This window comes from Thermobia domestica, chromosome 9, assembly GCF_964235325.1.
Source record: "Thermobia domestica chromosome 9, izTheDome1.hap1.1, whole genome shotgun sequence".
Lineage (NCBI taxonomy): Eukaryota > Metazoa > Arthropoda > Insecta > Zygentoma > Lepismatidae > Thermobia > Thermobia domestica.
Window position 1 is genome coordinate 282232232 of NC_137462.1, and position 13564 is coordinate 282245795.

The 13564-nt window shown below is 34.9% G+C and overlaps 1 protein-coding gene across 5 annotated transcripts in view; it reads right to left on the minus strand.

Moving 5' to 3' along the window:
- LOC145660724 (uncharacterized) overlaps positions 1-13564 on the minus strand; it is a 261964-nt gene that overhangs the window by 72784 nt on the left and 175616 nt on the right. For all 5 annotated transcript variants that reach the window (XM_081726103.1, XM_081726106.1, XM_081726105.1 and 2 more), the window contains 2 exons: positions 4476-4541; positions 2837-2887 (listed from right to left, as the gene is read on the minus strand). In XM_081726103.1, the coding sequence (XP_081582229.1) occupies positions 2837-2887; positions 4476-4541 (117 nt within the window). The remainder of the gene's footprint in view (positions 1-2836; positions 2888-4475; positions 4542-13564) is intronic.

Here is a 13564-nt window from a genome sequence, read left to right on the forward strand (position 1 = left end):
GTGTGCCGCGGCACACTGGTGTACCGTGAATGGGCCGCTGGTGTGCCGCGAGGAATCGAAACAAAATTATTTTATAGCAATCAAATTGCAAAACGTAGGGAAATATATATTTGTATTTCACATGACTATGAACCTCTACTATGAATCTACAATTTTAAGTTTCATACCAGATTACTGTTCTGTGCATTTCTAATGTTGAAAAAAGTATTTGTTATCATTGTTATGACCATTATAGCTTCTTTATTGATTCAGAGTATTTCGTAACTTGAAGATTTAAAATATCATTCAATCCTTTCGACAAATTACCTACATTTGTGTTTTAAAAGTAAAGGAGATTTGTTTGTTCGTTCATTATTTAGTGATCTTCCTTCTTAATAAAAGGCTGGATACAGTTTTTAAAAAAGAAAGCGTATTTTTACAAACCTGAGTCAAATATTTCATTGCAATTGCTTTCTATTTTTAAATTAGAATGAAAAATAAGCATAATGATTTACCACGGGGAAAAAACAGTGATAGAACTTTCTTCTCTGTGAGGAGGAGATCAATAATCATAGAAAAATACCTCTGTGTTTTATATTTACAAATACTATCTATAACTGCCGCGAGGATTCAAGTAACACCCGTAGTGTGCCGCAAGTTGAAAAAGGTTGGGAAACGCTGACTTAGAAACTTGTAAAACTAAAATAACGAAAAACCAGGCATGATTTAGGGCTATAAGAGTGTAACTGCAATTGAGTAGATTAACTATTCATATTTTAATTACATAAAATATGTGTCGAATACTAGTTACAAGTTTAACAATCCAGTATAATATTCCTTGTCTTCCGCGGGCATGGATAGAAGGGACTTTAAATGTTTTATAGCTTTAATTCTCGCACAAATCGCCCAGGAGACCCAAAGAAGAATAAAAGTCTGTCTTGTTCGTTGATTTTTAAATTGCACTCTGTACGCGATCTCTTCCTAAACACAAGAATGTCCTGGAAGACAGTATTTCATTGAAACAGAATTGATGTTCGGATTTTCTCTCAAAAAGTCCAAAACTGCATATGACATATGGGAATTACGGTTTCGTAGTACACAAAAATCGGACCAAGTAATCAGTTCATTTTCTTCGAGCAATGTGTCCAATATTCTCCTCAAAGCACTTCCTCTCATTTTTTCTCGATAGAACAATAATTTTTTTTTTTGTTAGAGTAAATGCAAGGTCAAGTTCTAAATATTTAACTTTCTCATAAAATAAGCTATCGATATCTGCGAGGGGACAGTTTATAACGTTTTGCGAATCGAAGACGACTGGAAGATTTTTCTTTTGTTTTTTTTACTTTTTCGGTGTTCTCTCATTTGGGCCTCATAATTGTAGTTTTGCTCACCACTTAAGTTTCCAGTCTCTCTGATCACCAGACCCGCAACCAGACGGGGCTAGGGGGTCTGGCCACCCCATAACTTTTCGTGGCCTCTCCAGACGTTAACACAAAATGCTATTATTAATACAAAAAACAGAAAATAGCTATTGGTAAGAGAATGTTTAATAACTTGCCCCCCCCCTAAGATAATCATGGCCCCCCAAACATCTGTGGCTGGTTGCGGGCCTGCTGACCACCTTGTACGCCTCGCATCTCGTTTCAGTCTCTTTCGCCACCTTATACGCCTCGGACACATTGCATCTGTCACTTTTTGGCAAATGAAAACTTAAGTTGAACTCCATTCCAAATATTCGATAGTACAATACATTGAATTGTTAATTGGTGTTTTGTTTCCATTCTGGCACTTTTCAGTGTAGAGATCATATATTTCTGTAATGTTCAGATGACTTCCTAGGTACAATCTGCTGGTACGAGTATCAGGTTGGCAGTAGTGGCATTTGACTTTTGGGAAAGACTTTTGTGTTCCCTTGAAAAATCTGCTTCACCCTCTGGCTTCCGACGACTATTGCTGCTTTTCTCCTCTTTGATCTACAGTAGGTGTGTTTGTATTCATAGTCTTGGCTTTGTCTGCAACAGGGTTTTGGAATATGTCAAGGGTCGACAAATAAAATGTTTTGCACACTTGAACCTTTTCTCCCTTAACATTGAAGAAGTAATGAAAAGAATACTTCCAACGAGATTTAGCTTCCTTTTTTCTTGGATTTTTAATCTTGTCTCCATTTTCACTTGATTCATCTTTACTATCCTGAACACACACATACACCAATAGATTGTAGTAAATTCTCACATGTACCTTGCAGAGTTTAGAGCCTTGCTACAAGCAATTTTATATTAAACTTTCATCAATTCAGTTTAACATCTACGATTTACCAATTTAGTTGATTTTTATATAGCACGGTTCACGAAATGGAACAAAATTATGTGCTCAAAATTAAAATGTGTGAAAAATATAAAGAAAAGTGGGAGAAAAATATTATTATTAACTTCTCAAGGTAAAGTTAATACAATAAATCTTACATTTTAAACATCTTTTCAATGTAAGGCAAGTAACATAGAAAGTGCGCACGTAAATTATAAAAAAGAGGAATACTTCTGTAACTTACAGCTTCTCAAACTGAAGTTAGAACCTTGTCGACCAGAATAATATATTAGAGTCACAAGCAATTAGAACCTTGTCAAATTAGTAGACGGTCTATTTTTCAAGTTAAAACAATAAAAGTCACATATTTGAGTAAAGCTCGTATTCTAGTGTTATGTACTGTATATAACTCAATTTTAACAAAAAATGTCACTTAGAACCTTGACAAACTAAGGCCAGAAAACGATAAATTTTGTATTATTTTCGGTATGTCAAGATCTTCAGTTCCAAATGCACACAACAAACCTGAGAGAACACTAATGAAGTCTCTTACCTGGAGTATACCACTGCTTTCAGATGGAGATATAGAGGGTGGATTTATTGTCTGAAAAAATAAATCTCTGCATTAATAATTACCGTCAAACATTTCTGCTAGAGTATTGTAAACTACAGTATATGTTTTTGTTTATACACTTTAGACATCCAAATTAAACTATGTAAATATCGGAAGTTTTATAGAATAACTTTTCTACATCCATCTGTCGACAGGTATCAGAACAAGAACGGTAAGACATATCAAGAAGCAGTTTCTTGCGGTCCATTCAGCGTCCGAAGAACATTCTTCATTTTCTCTGTTAACAATATATTGAAATTTAAAGTGGTTCAAATTAACTGTTTCCCGTTTCTACATTTATCGCCATAGAGCGGAAACGGCAACGTAGGCCTATAGTGAGATGCTTTTGCAAACGATTTAGCGTTTCAAGCTACTAATCGACAATACTCTATCAAAATGTGAACTAATTCAAATTTACTTCTGCTTTCAATACTGATTTGTGTAGAGCAGAAAAGATAAAAAAGACATCAAGATGCAGTTTTTTGCAATCTATTCAGCGTCCCAAGGACAGAATCCATCTCCTGCGTTAACCCATTATTCAAAACGAAGTGGTTAAAATTAAGCATACACCTTTCGCAGATCTTCGTTCTGACTACGCGAAACATCTTTCTCTAACGAGTCTAATCACCTTCATTCTGCTTTCGAAAGTGTGTGATTTGATCCATACAAAACTACACTCTATAACCTCTTAATTAATCTGCTATTCAGAATGTACTGACAGATTCTTGGATAGAAGAACCAGTCATTGAAGCCGCAACGGAGAGAAAGACGATCGCAAAAGAACTGGCATCAAATAAATAGAAAAATTCACTCCATTCATGTTTCCACAATCGGTTGGGTCATTACATACAGTGCATTATGCACTACACATATATGTACTATGCTATATGCTGTACCAAATAATCTTGTGTCTTACACAGACAATACTTTAAAACGCCCCTCTTAAGTTCTTCATAATCAATTCTTTTAATTTAACTGAATAATATATCTATGAAATAGATGTCAGTATTTAATAAATGAAGTTTATTTGTATGCAACGGTGAAGGAAATTTGGGATTATAGTAAAATTTTACTTTCCTCTGTCTAGAAGCTTTGGAATTTCTGAAACATTTGTAAAGACAAGAGAAGTTTGTATTCTGTGCAATAAGCTTATATTGGAGGACTTCTATAGATCTTCCCAAAGTGGTAGAGTAAGGTTTATTTTTTATGGGCCTAATCTTACAACGTTTTGCTAGGGAACTTGTAGATATATCGCGTAGATACTCTTACATACCAGCATTAGTGATATGTGTGCTTCGCTCTGACAACTCTGATCTGACACTGAAACAGACCTTATGGTTTATGATTTCAGTTTCGGTTCCAGATGCTAATTCTTCAAATATTTAATTTTGTTTTGACCAATTCTATAATGTTTTATGCCCTCATTCTGCTTTTATCTTCTTCACAACCACTACTTCAATAAGATCAACAATACTTCAATAAGATCAACGAACTTCGTATAAAAGACGACATTATATTGTTTATTTCGAAATTTGTTAGACATCTTTGGAAATTTTGGTGTAATGTCTACATTGCTTACCTTATCAATTGGTTCTTCGGCTTGAACTACATGAGAATGCTTCTTCTTTTTCTTCTTCTTTTTTGACTAAAAGATAGAAATGATTTATGTTATGTTTTTGTTAAGGTTTCGAAGATTATTTTAATATTTCTACAATTTTGAAAGGAAGAAGAGAAAAAGGAGAGAACGGGAAAACATTTATTCAATTAAAAAGCTATCATCGAATTTTGTTATATACTTCTCCTTCTGTTATGTTCAGTTACAACTAGATTAAACATCACTGATAGGTCGTAATGACTTACTCCTGGTAGAGTAAATATTTTCTTTGTTTCCTTTTTTAAATATCAATAGTTGTAATATGTACATTTCTATCACGGATGATTTCAAAACTGCTTGGCATACGACATTTATAGTAGTTTGTAGCTAATATTATAATTCTGTATCATGTAGTCTCGTTGATTCAGCCTCGATAGCCGCTTATGTATCGTTACTTCTCTGATTACACAGCAATATAGACATACAAAAAACAAAAGTTCTGTGAACCGGGCTCCAGGGTTAGGTTTCATGTATTGTCTTACACAGAATCCTAGTTTCGAAACCGTAGGACGATTTACAGTATTAGTTTTGTTTTATGGGAGGAAAATGTGTGTCCTCCCTATCCAAAATCCCTAAAGAGTTTCGCCCATGAAAAGGAATCGACACGGTCAATATTCTCGGGGGTTTGCAATTTGGATTCTGACTGACAAAATACATCGAATCCATCCCCTGGGGCCCGCTGAACAGAATTTCTGTTCTGTGTTACGTGTATTTTTCCCTATACATATTCACTAAAGTTTTTCGCTAAATATAAAGGAATTGAAACGCTCAATTGTCCTGATTCCGAATTTGGTTTCTGCGTTAAAAAAACATCGAGTCCATTCCCTGGGGCCTAATGGACTTTTATTTTTGTGTGTGGCTGTGTTATTATTTGAATCTTTACGATTACTATGCTACTCAAGAAAAATGTTTGATTGATGTCGAAGTAAAAGGTCTGAGAAAATTAACGTTCTCTTAAAAAAGATAATTAACTCTTTTAGGATTTTTTGTAACTTTTGTTACCATGGCGTAGTATCGTCTTTGACCGCTCATTTAGGTTCTATAACAGGTATTTAAGGCACATTTTTTATTGGTCAAGTCAAGGATGAACCAAATAACACCGCAGCCGCATTCTGGAAAAAAGCTGGTGGTAGGTCCATTTAATCGTTCTTGAGATAGTTGATCTCACATTGTTCTTTATTAATTTTAGCTGAACTTGTTTAATACACAACAAATGACAGAAGTGTGTGCCTTAATTTGTCTTCGATTCAGTGGTGGAACTTTAAAATCAGGTCTTCTCGCAAAAATTTTCAGTCCCCTTAGCCCTATGAAACAATTCAGTCTTTTCATGTCTCTTTCCAACATAGACGTTCGAAATCAGGCAATGGCTAACACAATGTAAACATGAAGAGTGGCACCCCCAGGATTTCTCTTTTGGGTCAGGTTTTTCGGAGTAGCCTACAAAATTAGAGCCGCCTGTACCATATGTGCAATACGTGCATTTGCAGGGATGGCAAGTTTTGAGGGGTGGCCAAATCTGTCATAACTATAATATTTAAAATAAATACTTCTTGTTGGAAGCAGACTTCATGATGATGGTGTCAAATTTAGTAAGCTGACCTATTTGAATACTACATTCATAAATCATATTTAGGTCGCATTAGTTTAAAGACACATCGACAGCGCTAAAGCAAATGGTCAAACAAATCCCAGCATGAACTGCTTGATTGTTGTCAAATAAAAGAACTTAATTCTCGAACAGTAGCAAACACCTGTTGCATGTAGTTAGGTATCACAGTTTTGATATGAAAACTAGCCATGTCTTTGTCACAAATAAGTTCCTTATCATTGAAGATGGAATTTTTTTAACAGATATAAAAGGAAAATCAAGAAATAGAGCTAAAAGAGATAGTTGCATTGGAATTGCAAACTGATATATTGAGATCGAAGCTCGATATTGAATTATAAAAAGTACTACCATCTTTCCTCTGGAGACCTGTTTGCTTTATCTTTTACTAACACAATAGATCATTTATTATTCAAAGAAAAACATACAGAACGGAATTGTATTTGCAGTCTTTAGGCCATTCTGAGTACGAGTGCCTCTCCCCCTTTGTTGTTCATGTTAGGGTAGCATACTTAAAATCGTGGCTTTTAAGATTTATTCTTTCTGAAAAAACACAGCGACAAATGATGCCATTGCACGAGGCGGCAAATTGCCTAGTGCCGGCTCTGTACAAAATGCAAAAAAAAAAAAAAAAAAAAAGTGTATTTGCCCCCTGAAATTGTGCTAATTTTCTTCAAAACTATAAATTCTGGAGGATCCAGACTCTTTCCGCCAGTGCATCCCTAAACATAGTCTACTTTGCATTAGGACTATTACAAATTGTTTAAAAACATCGCTCTATTTAAATTTAAAACGAGAGAATGGATTGATAATGCTCGTTACATTGTTATAATACAACGATCATATGTATACGCTGCTGTAACGGACAGTGAGAGTTCTGAAAAAATGTTACAATCTTAATGACCTTTCGATTAGTTGTCATTTTGAATTTTATATAGGCCTAGGCATATACTGTGTGAAAACTAATTGTATTCAAACAAATTTTGAAATACATTAAATTTAACTCAGATTCGTAACTGAAAAAGCCGCATCACTTTCATTTTAATTTAATTAAATTACTGCAATCAAGTAAAATAAACTTAGAGTTTCAAAACTTTGTCGATTTGCAAATGCTTCGTTAACAGTTACTGGTATTGACAACTCCGCCGCCTCAACCTTTGTATGATTATCACTTGAAATTTTGAGTAGAAGTCGAAAGAAACTTTTTGGAGCCTTCGCTTGCCTCAAATCTTCTTTCAAGTTTCGTAGCTTTATTTTCCCATAAAACGCTCATTGGTTCTTTATCATCGGCCATTATTAATACATGAAATACAAAATACTATTGAAAAGAGAAAACGCTCATCATCATAAATAATAATAATAATAATAATAATAATAATAATAATAATAATAATAATAATAATAATAATAATAATAATAATAATAATAATAATAATAAAATTAATAAAAGACGACTCAGGATAGAGACGAAACTGTTGGCGAATGACAAATGGACTAATACACATTAACAAAATGAGCGTTTAGCTGTGGTCAGCGATTGTGTGTTACTGATATTAGGAATTTAAGTTAAAATTTCCCTCAGAAATGATTTAAAAAATCCATTTGTTCCGCCCGTTTCTTTCTTTGTATTCGCCCCCTCCGTGGACCAAGGAGTCGCTTCAACTTCGATAATGTGCATTCACTTACACTGACCTTTTTCAACCGATTAGATGCTGTGGTCACTGAACCGAAGCCGTCTCCGGAGACACTGTTTACGACAAGGCGGATTAACCTTGAAGACTGTGATAATGCAACCCAATCTACAAGCAACACAAGCAGGTGACTTCGTTTTGTTTGTTGACACATTCCTTTTTTAAAGACATAGACTATTTGGCAATGATATTCTCAAGCTAAGTCGCGGAAGGGTTGTTGGGAAAGGAATGAAGAGTCTGTTATCATTGTACAGGGTGACGCACGAAATGGTCAACCATTTGTTTTTTCTATCGTTTCGCGGAACAAGAAATCGTAATGTACACTTTTGCAGCAGTAGCAGTACAGTGTTAAGAAACAGTTTAAGAAGAAATTGACACCTAACTCACTCTGCCGCCGCTAGAGGGCTAGTTATCAAGATGGCTGACAAGAGCAGGCTGACCACAGAGCAGCTCTGAACAATCGTGCTTTAGTTTCATGAATCAAAAAGTGTTTTTGTTGCTCAAAGACGGTTTCGAGAGAGGTTTAATACCCGATGGGCTCCCTCCAACAAAACCATCCACAGACTGTATGAAAACTTTCAGACGAAGGAACAATATTGGAGCCGAAGCGTCCTCGACAGTAGCCTGTATGTTCGCCTCAGAATATTGAAGCTGTTAAGAGTTGCAATGCAGAAGATTCCTGGGAAGTAGACAAAAAAGGCAGCAGTGCAACTTGGCATATCAAGACGTTCGGTTCAACGAATTCTGAAGAGTGACCTCCATTTTTATCCATACAAGATGACCGTTGTGCAACGACTCACAAATGATCACAAGCAGCAGAGATTAGTGTTTGCGCAATGGGCAGAGGGTAAGCAACGAATCCTTCACAATGTTTGGTTTTCTGACGAGGCACATTTCCATTTGGACGGAGTGGTCAACAAACAAAATGTACGTATTTGGGTCAATGAAAATCCACGATTGATTCATGAAAAACAACACCACGCTCCCAGGATTACAGTGTGGGTTGCAATTTCCAGCCATGGACTGATTGGGCCATTCGTCTTCGAAGAAACAGTAAACAGTGAGCGGTACTTGATTATGCTCGGAATAACTTTGTCCCGCAGTTGCTTGCTACTGCTTTGCCCATCAACACACAGTGGTTCATGCAAGATGGAGCCAAACCGCACATTGCGAATGTTGTCTTGGATTTCTTACACGAAATTTTTTTACATGCGCGTTATTTCTGATGGGTTTCCAGACCGGTTTCATGCTGGACAATCTTGGCCACCTCATACTCCTGATCTTGACGCAAATGATTACTTTCTGTGGGGGTATTTGAAGGAGAAGATTTTTCCGAAACATCCCAACAATTCGGTAGAGCTCAGACTACTTCTTGTTCAGGCTTGCAGTGAAATTGATGAAAACATTTGTCGTCGAGTAGTGAATAAACTCAGTGTTCGATTAAATGCAGTTCAGATCAACAATGGCGGCCACATAGAACATGTTTTGAATTAGAACATTTCTACACAGTACAGTCTTTCTTGTGACGTGCATTTCTTTCTGTTCTGAAGTTTTTATTCAGAAAGAAAATGGTGGATCATTTCATGCACCACCCTGTATTTTGTGCATATGATAGAATTATGGAAAGAGTGGCGTTGTCTTTATTCGTATTGCCGTAGCACTTAATACAACATTATTGGGAACCTAAATTTCATTACATTTTATTTCATATTCGTAAAATCTCCCTTTTACCCTCTGTAAAAATCTTTCCTAAAGGTCGGAGGATAGATCTTGACAGTGCACTACGTGCATGAGGACTAAGAGTCAGAACGAGGAACTTCGGGCACAACGTCTTGTTTGACGGAGCCTGTCCATCAAATAGACCAAACGGCCCTGAGCCCGCCCTCCACAAGTGCACTTAAATGTGGATATAGTAGACCACTCGATCTTGATGTTCCAGAAACTGTAAGTGCCGAAAAGGAGGACTCCACTGCACATCCATGTGTGGAGAATGTGCGGGAGAATCATGCACAAACCAACTAGTATTAAATTCATTAGAAGACGACGATAATATTTGTAAAGATATTGAAGAAACTTAGAAACAAACTTCTAAACGATTTTGAAACATTAATGAATGAAACAGTTAAAAGAAACTGTAGAGAGCTAGGTTATGTAATTTGTAATGCAGTAAAGGGTTTTTAAAATTTGATTAAGTATATATGTTATGTTGTTAAACAAAATTTTAAATATGTCTTATTTTATAACAGGAAAATATTTAATATTTACTATTTTAAATAATAATTTTGTTTGATAATATCATAATGTAAAATGGAGACTTTTTCCATTACAAAGTAAATTAAATTAGCGGTATCAATGTTACTTTAAAATACTAAAACTTTCTTATGTATGTATCTGGTAGTTTCATAATCTGATTTGAAACAAATAAAATGAAACGGAATAAATTAATTTTTAAGATAATACCCGGCATACCTTAAAATGGCGGTAACATAAAAAAACGATATTAACTAAAATCATTTTAATCATGTAACTTTAACTTGGCACCACAACGACGTTCTGTGATGAGATATTTCGTATAAGCATAAATGAATGTATTCGCATGGTCGCCATATTGATGACGTCATTTCAGGTGGTTGCTATTTTTGACGATTCTCTCAGAAGTCTCAGCGGTTTAAAGAAAATGTGTTAAAAGTTTGTTTTCCAAACGTTTTTCCACCTTTAATTGTAAAATTATTCTCATGTGTTTAGCGTAATCTAGTGCTAACAATTCAACACCTTGTGCTACAGAAAATTGAATAGTTCGCTTAATTGTTAAGATACAGAAATAACATTGGTGTCTTTAGAAGGATAAGACTCCACTCTATAACGTTTACTTAGAGGTGTTTTTCCGTATATCTGATAGTTTCATAGTAATCTACTTTAAAACAAATAAAATTAAACGGAGAAAATTATTTTTTAAGATAATAACCGCCATATTTAAAAATGGCGGCAACATGTCAGAACGATATTAGCTGAAATCATTTATACAATGCCTTATCTTTAATTTGGCACTAGAACGAAGTTAGTATCTCAGTTCTGTGATAAGATATTACCACATAAGCATAAGTATAGTCGTAGTTGCGTGACCACCAAATTGATGACGTCATTTCAGGCGGTTGCCCACGTGGGACTTTTTAGGACTTTTCTGTGGAGTATCAGGGGAGTCCATAAAATGTGTTGAAATGAAAATTTGCTTTCTAATATTTTTTTCCGTCTCCAACCCTTATTTGCCTATACTATTGTAAAGGGATATTTTACAGCCAACCACATAAAGATTCGACCCTTTCAATGTAGGCTATTTTACCTGTATCTCAGTCTGTTCAATATTTATTTGAAGCTATTTGGAAAAGTTTTCATCTTAACATTTTCTCTAATATTCAACTTTAAACACAAAATTCATTTTCCAGTTTGGCGCCCTCTTCAGTTGGCGCCTCCTGCGAAAGCGTAGTTCACAGGATTATAGACCTGGCTCTGATAATAGCAAGGAAATATGATGGTGACGTTTCTCTAACAGTTAGTGACACACTAGAGGTAGACAACGACGCAGAGAGTGAAATGAAGATTTGACAAATGAAATGGACTTAGATAACTAGTCTATTAATTAGTGACAGTGAGCCTTCTACAAGCAAGTATGAGATGTCATCTCCAAGCCGGACTAAATCTGTAAGTAGAGGTGTAACAGAAGCTGTCGTCAACAAATACAAATTCAGGAGAACGTTGCATTGTTGAAAAGGAATGGGAAACGTAACACTGTTATAGCAGGAGCGAAAGAAATCAAATACAAGACGACCGACGTTTCTGCATAAGGCTATGAAATTCAATAACAAATCTCCTCGACTCTCATGTCATGTCACAACTAAAATGCGAAGTACTGAAGTCATTCAGCATTTATCGCACTAATGCTGCATGATTACTAGAGCAACCCACATTATGCTCTATTTTTTGCTTAATTATGCTTTATATTTTCTAAATTATGCTTTATTATGCTTTATTGTTAATTTCAATCATTGTTTAACATAAATCGTGTATAATTATATTTACTATAGGCCTACATTAAATATTCTAAATATCTTGATCTATTTATTAATATTTTATGTAACCAGTTTCTTTCATATGCACTTGTAAAGAGATGTGCTTTACTCATCTCTTTTTTTTATCAGTCATTTTTTTTTATCTTTAGTGTGCACCTTAGAGGTGCATATATGTAGAAAGGGAAAGTAAAAGATGCCACCAAAAGAGGTACACATGTGGAGTTCTTGTGCACTTTTTGTACATTTCGAATCATCATAGATAACTGCGCAGTTACACTTAGAATAAAACTATTGTTTATTCATTGTTGGCGGAAAATTTTCTTCTTCTTTTTCTTCTTTCTTTTTTCCACTTCAAAGAATTACACCGGAAAGTTTACAGAAATAAAAATAAGCCTTTTTTGTTGCACTGTTATTTTCTCAAAGGTTTTGCACTGTAAATATTGGTTTTAAAAAATATCAATACAGTATGTTAAACTTGCAGTTAAACAGAATTTTCCAAGAATTGTGCTATATATTTTAAATTATGCTTTATTTTCCAAAATTATGCATTATTATACTTTTAAAGTTAGTTTCTTCTGGATCCTTAGACAACCACAACTATGTTGAAGGCACCAACCATATGTGTAAGTTGCTGTTATGATTTTTATGCTTTTGGGTTGCTCTAATGATTATCATTTGAAAGCACAGATATTACTGACAGCGAGGAAATTGAACTATCCATTACGTGCTTTTCGTGGTTTCATTAACAAATTTTAAAAAAGAGCACAGGATTCAATCAAAAAGGACTACTCAATTTGTAACGAAGAGAGATATTGAAAACGAAGGTGAATTACTTGATAATGCCTAAAATGTTGCGGTTAAAATTAATAAGATAATACATGAGAAACCATAGAGCAATGAATGGATTTTTAATACTGATCAGTCTAGGTTTGAATACAAACTGACCTCTGGTAGAACTCTGTAAGAAATAGGTGAAAACATTATAAATGCTATGAAGACTATGTTGCGAGTAGAAAATAGTGTCCAAGGATTGCATGTACCCCCACATGTAAGTGACTTATCCCGATTTACAATTTAACAAAAGCTTTATCATTTTTGTATGAAAAAGGTATTCTTGGACATTGCCTACCGGATTTCAAGATGGCGTGGGTGTAGCAGCTCAACGAAGTATTTGCATATCGAGTGATTCTTACTACGTTGCTTAGCAACTCGAACTGAATCTTGTCGCTAATTTTCATCAAAATTCAACTCCCACGGTTTATGAACCTTCCTTGTAAGTATTACAATAGTTGCACGGAGGTGATCATAGTTAAATGGAGTGACAAAAAGAAAGTTGTATTTTTTAATAAGAAAAAGCTGCTTTAACACCCGTTTCACCAGGAAGGAAGAAAATAATAGTAGAAAATGTTTTACTTAATAGTTTTTAATTATGCTTGTTATTCTTGGCTGATGTTCAAACATTCAAGGTGGAAGGGAAATTATACTAACGCTGATATGTGCTGTGTCTATCTGCTGTAAATATTTGGCAGTTGAAGGTCGATGCTAAAAATAGTCTCTAATCAGTACAGCGCCGTAACTTGGAAATTTTCATCGGAAGACAAGAATTAATATCTGGGTCTCTTAGAAATATATGAAATAGGGCCTCCGTTT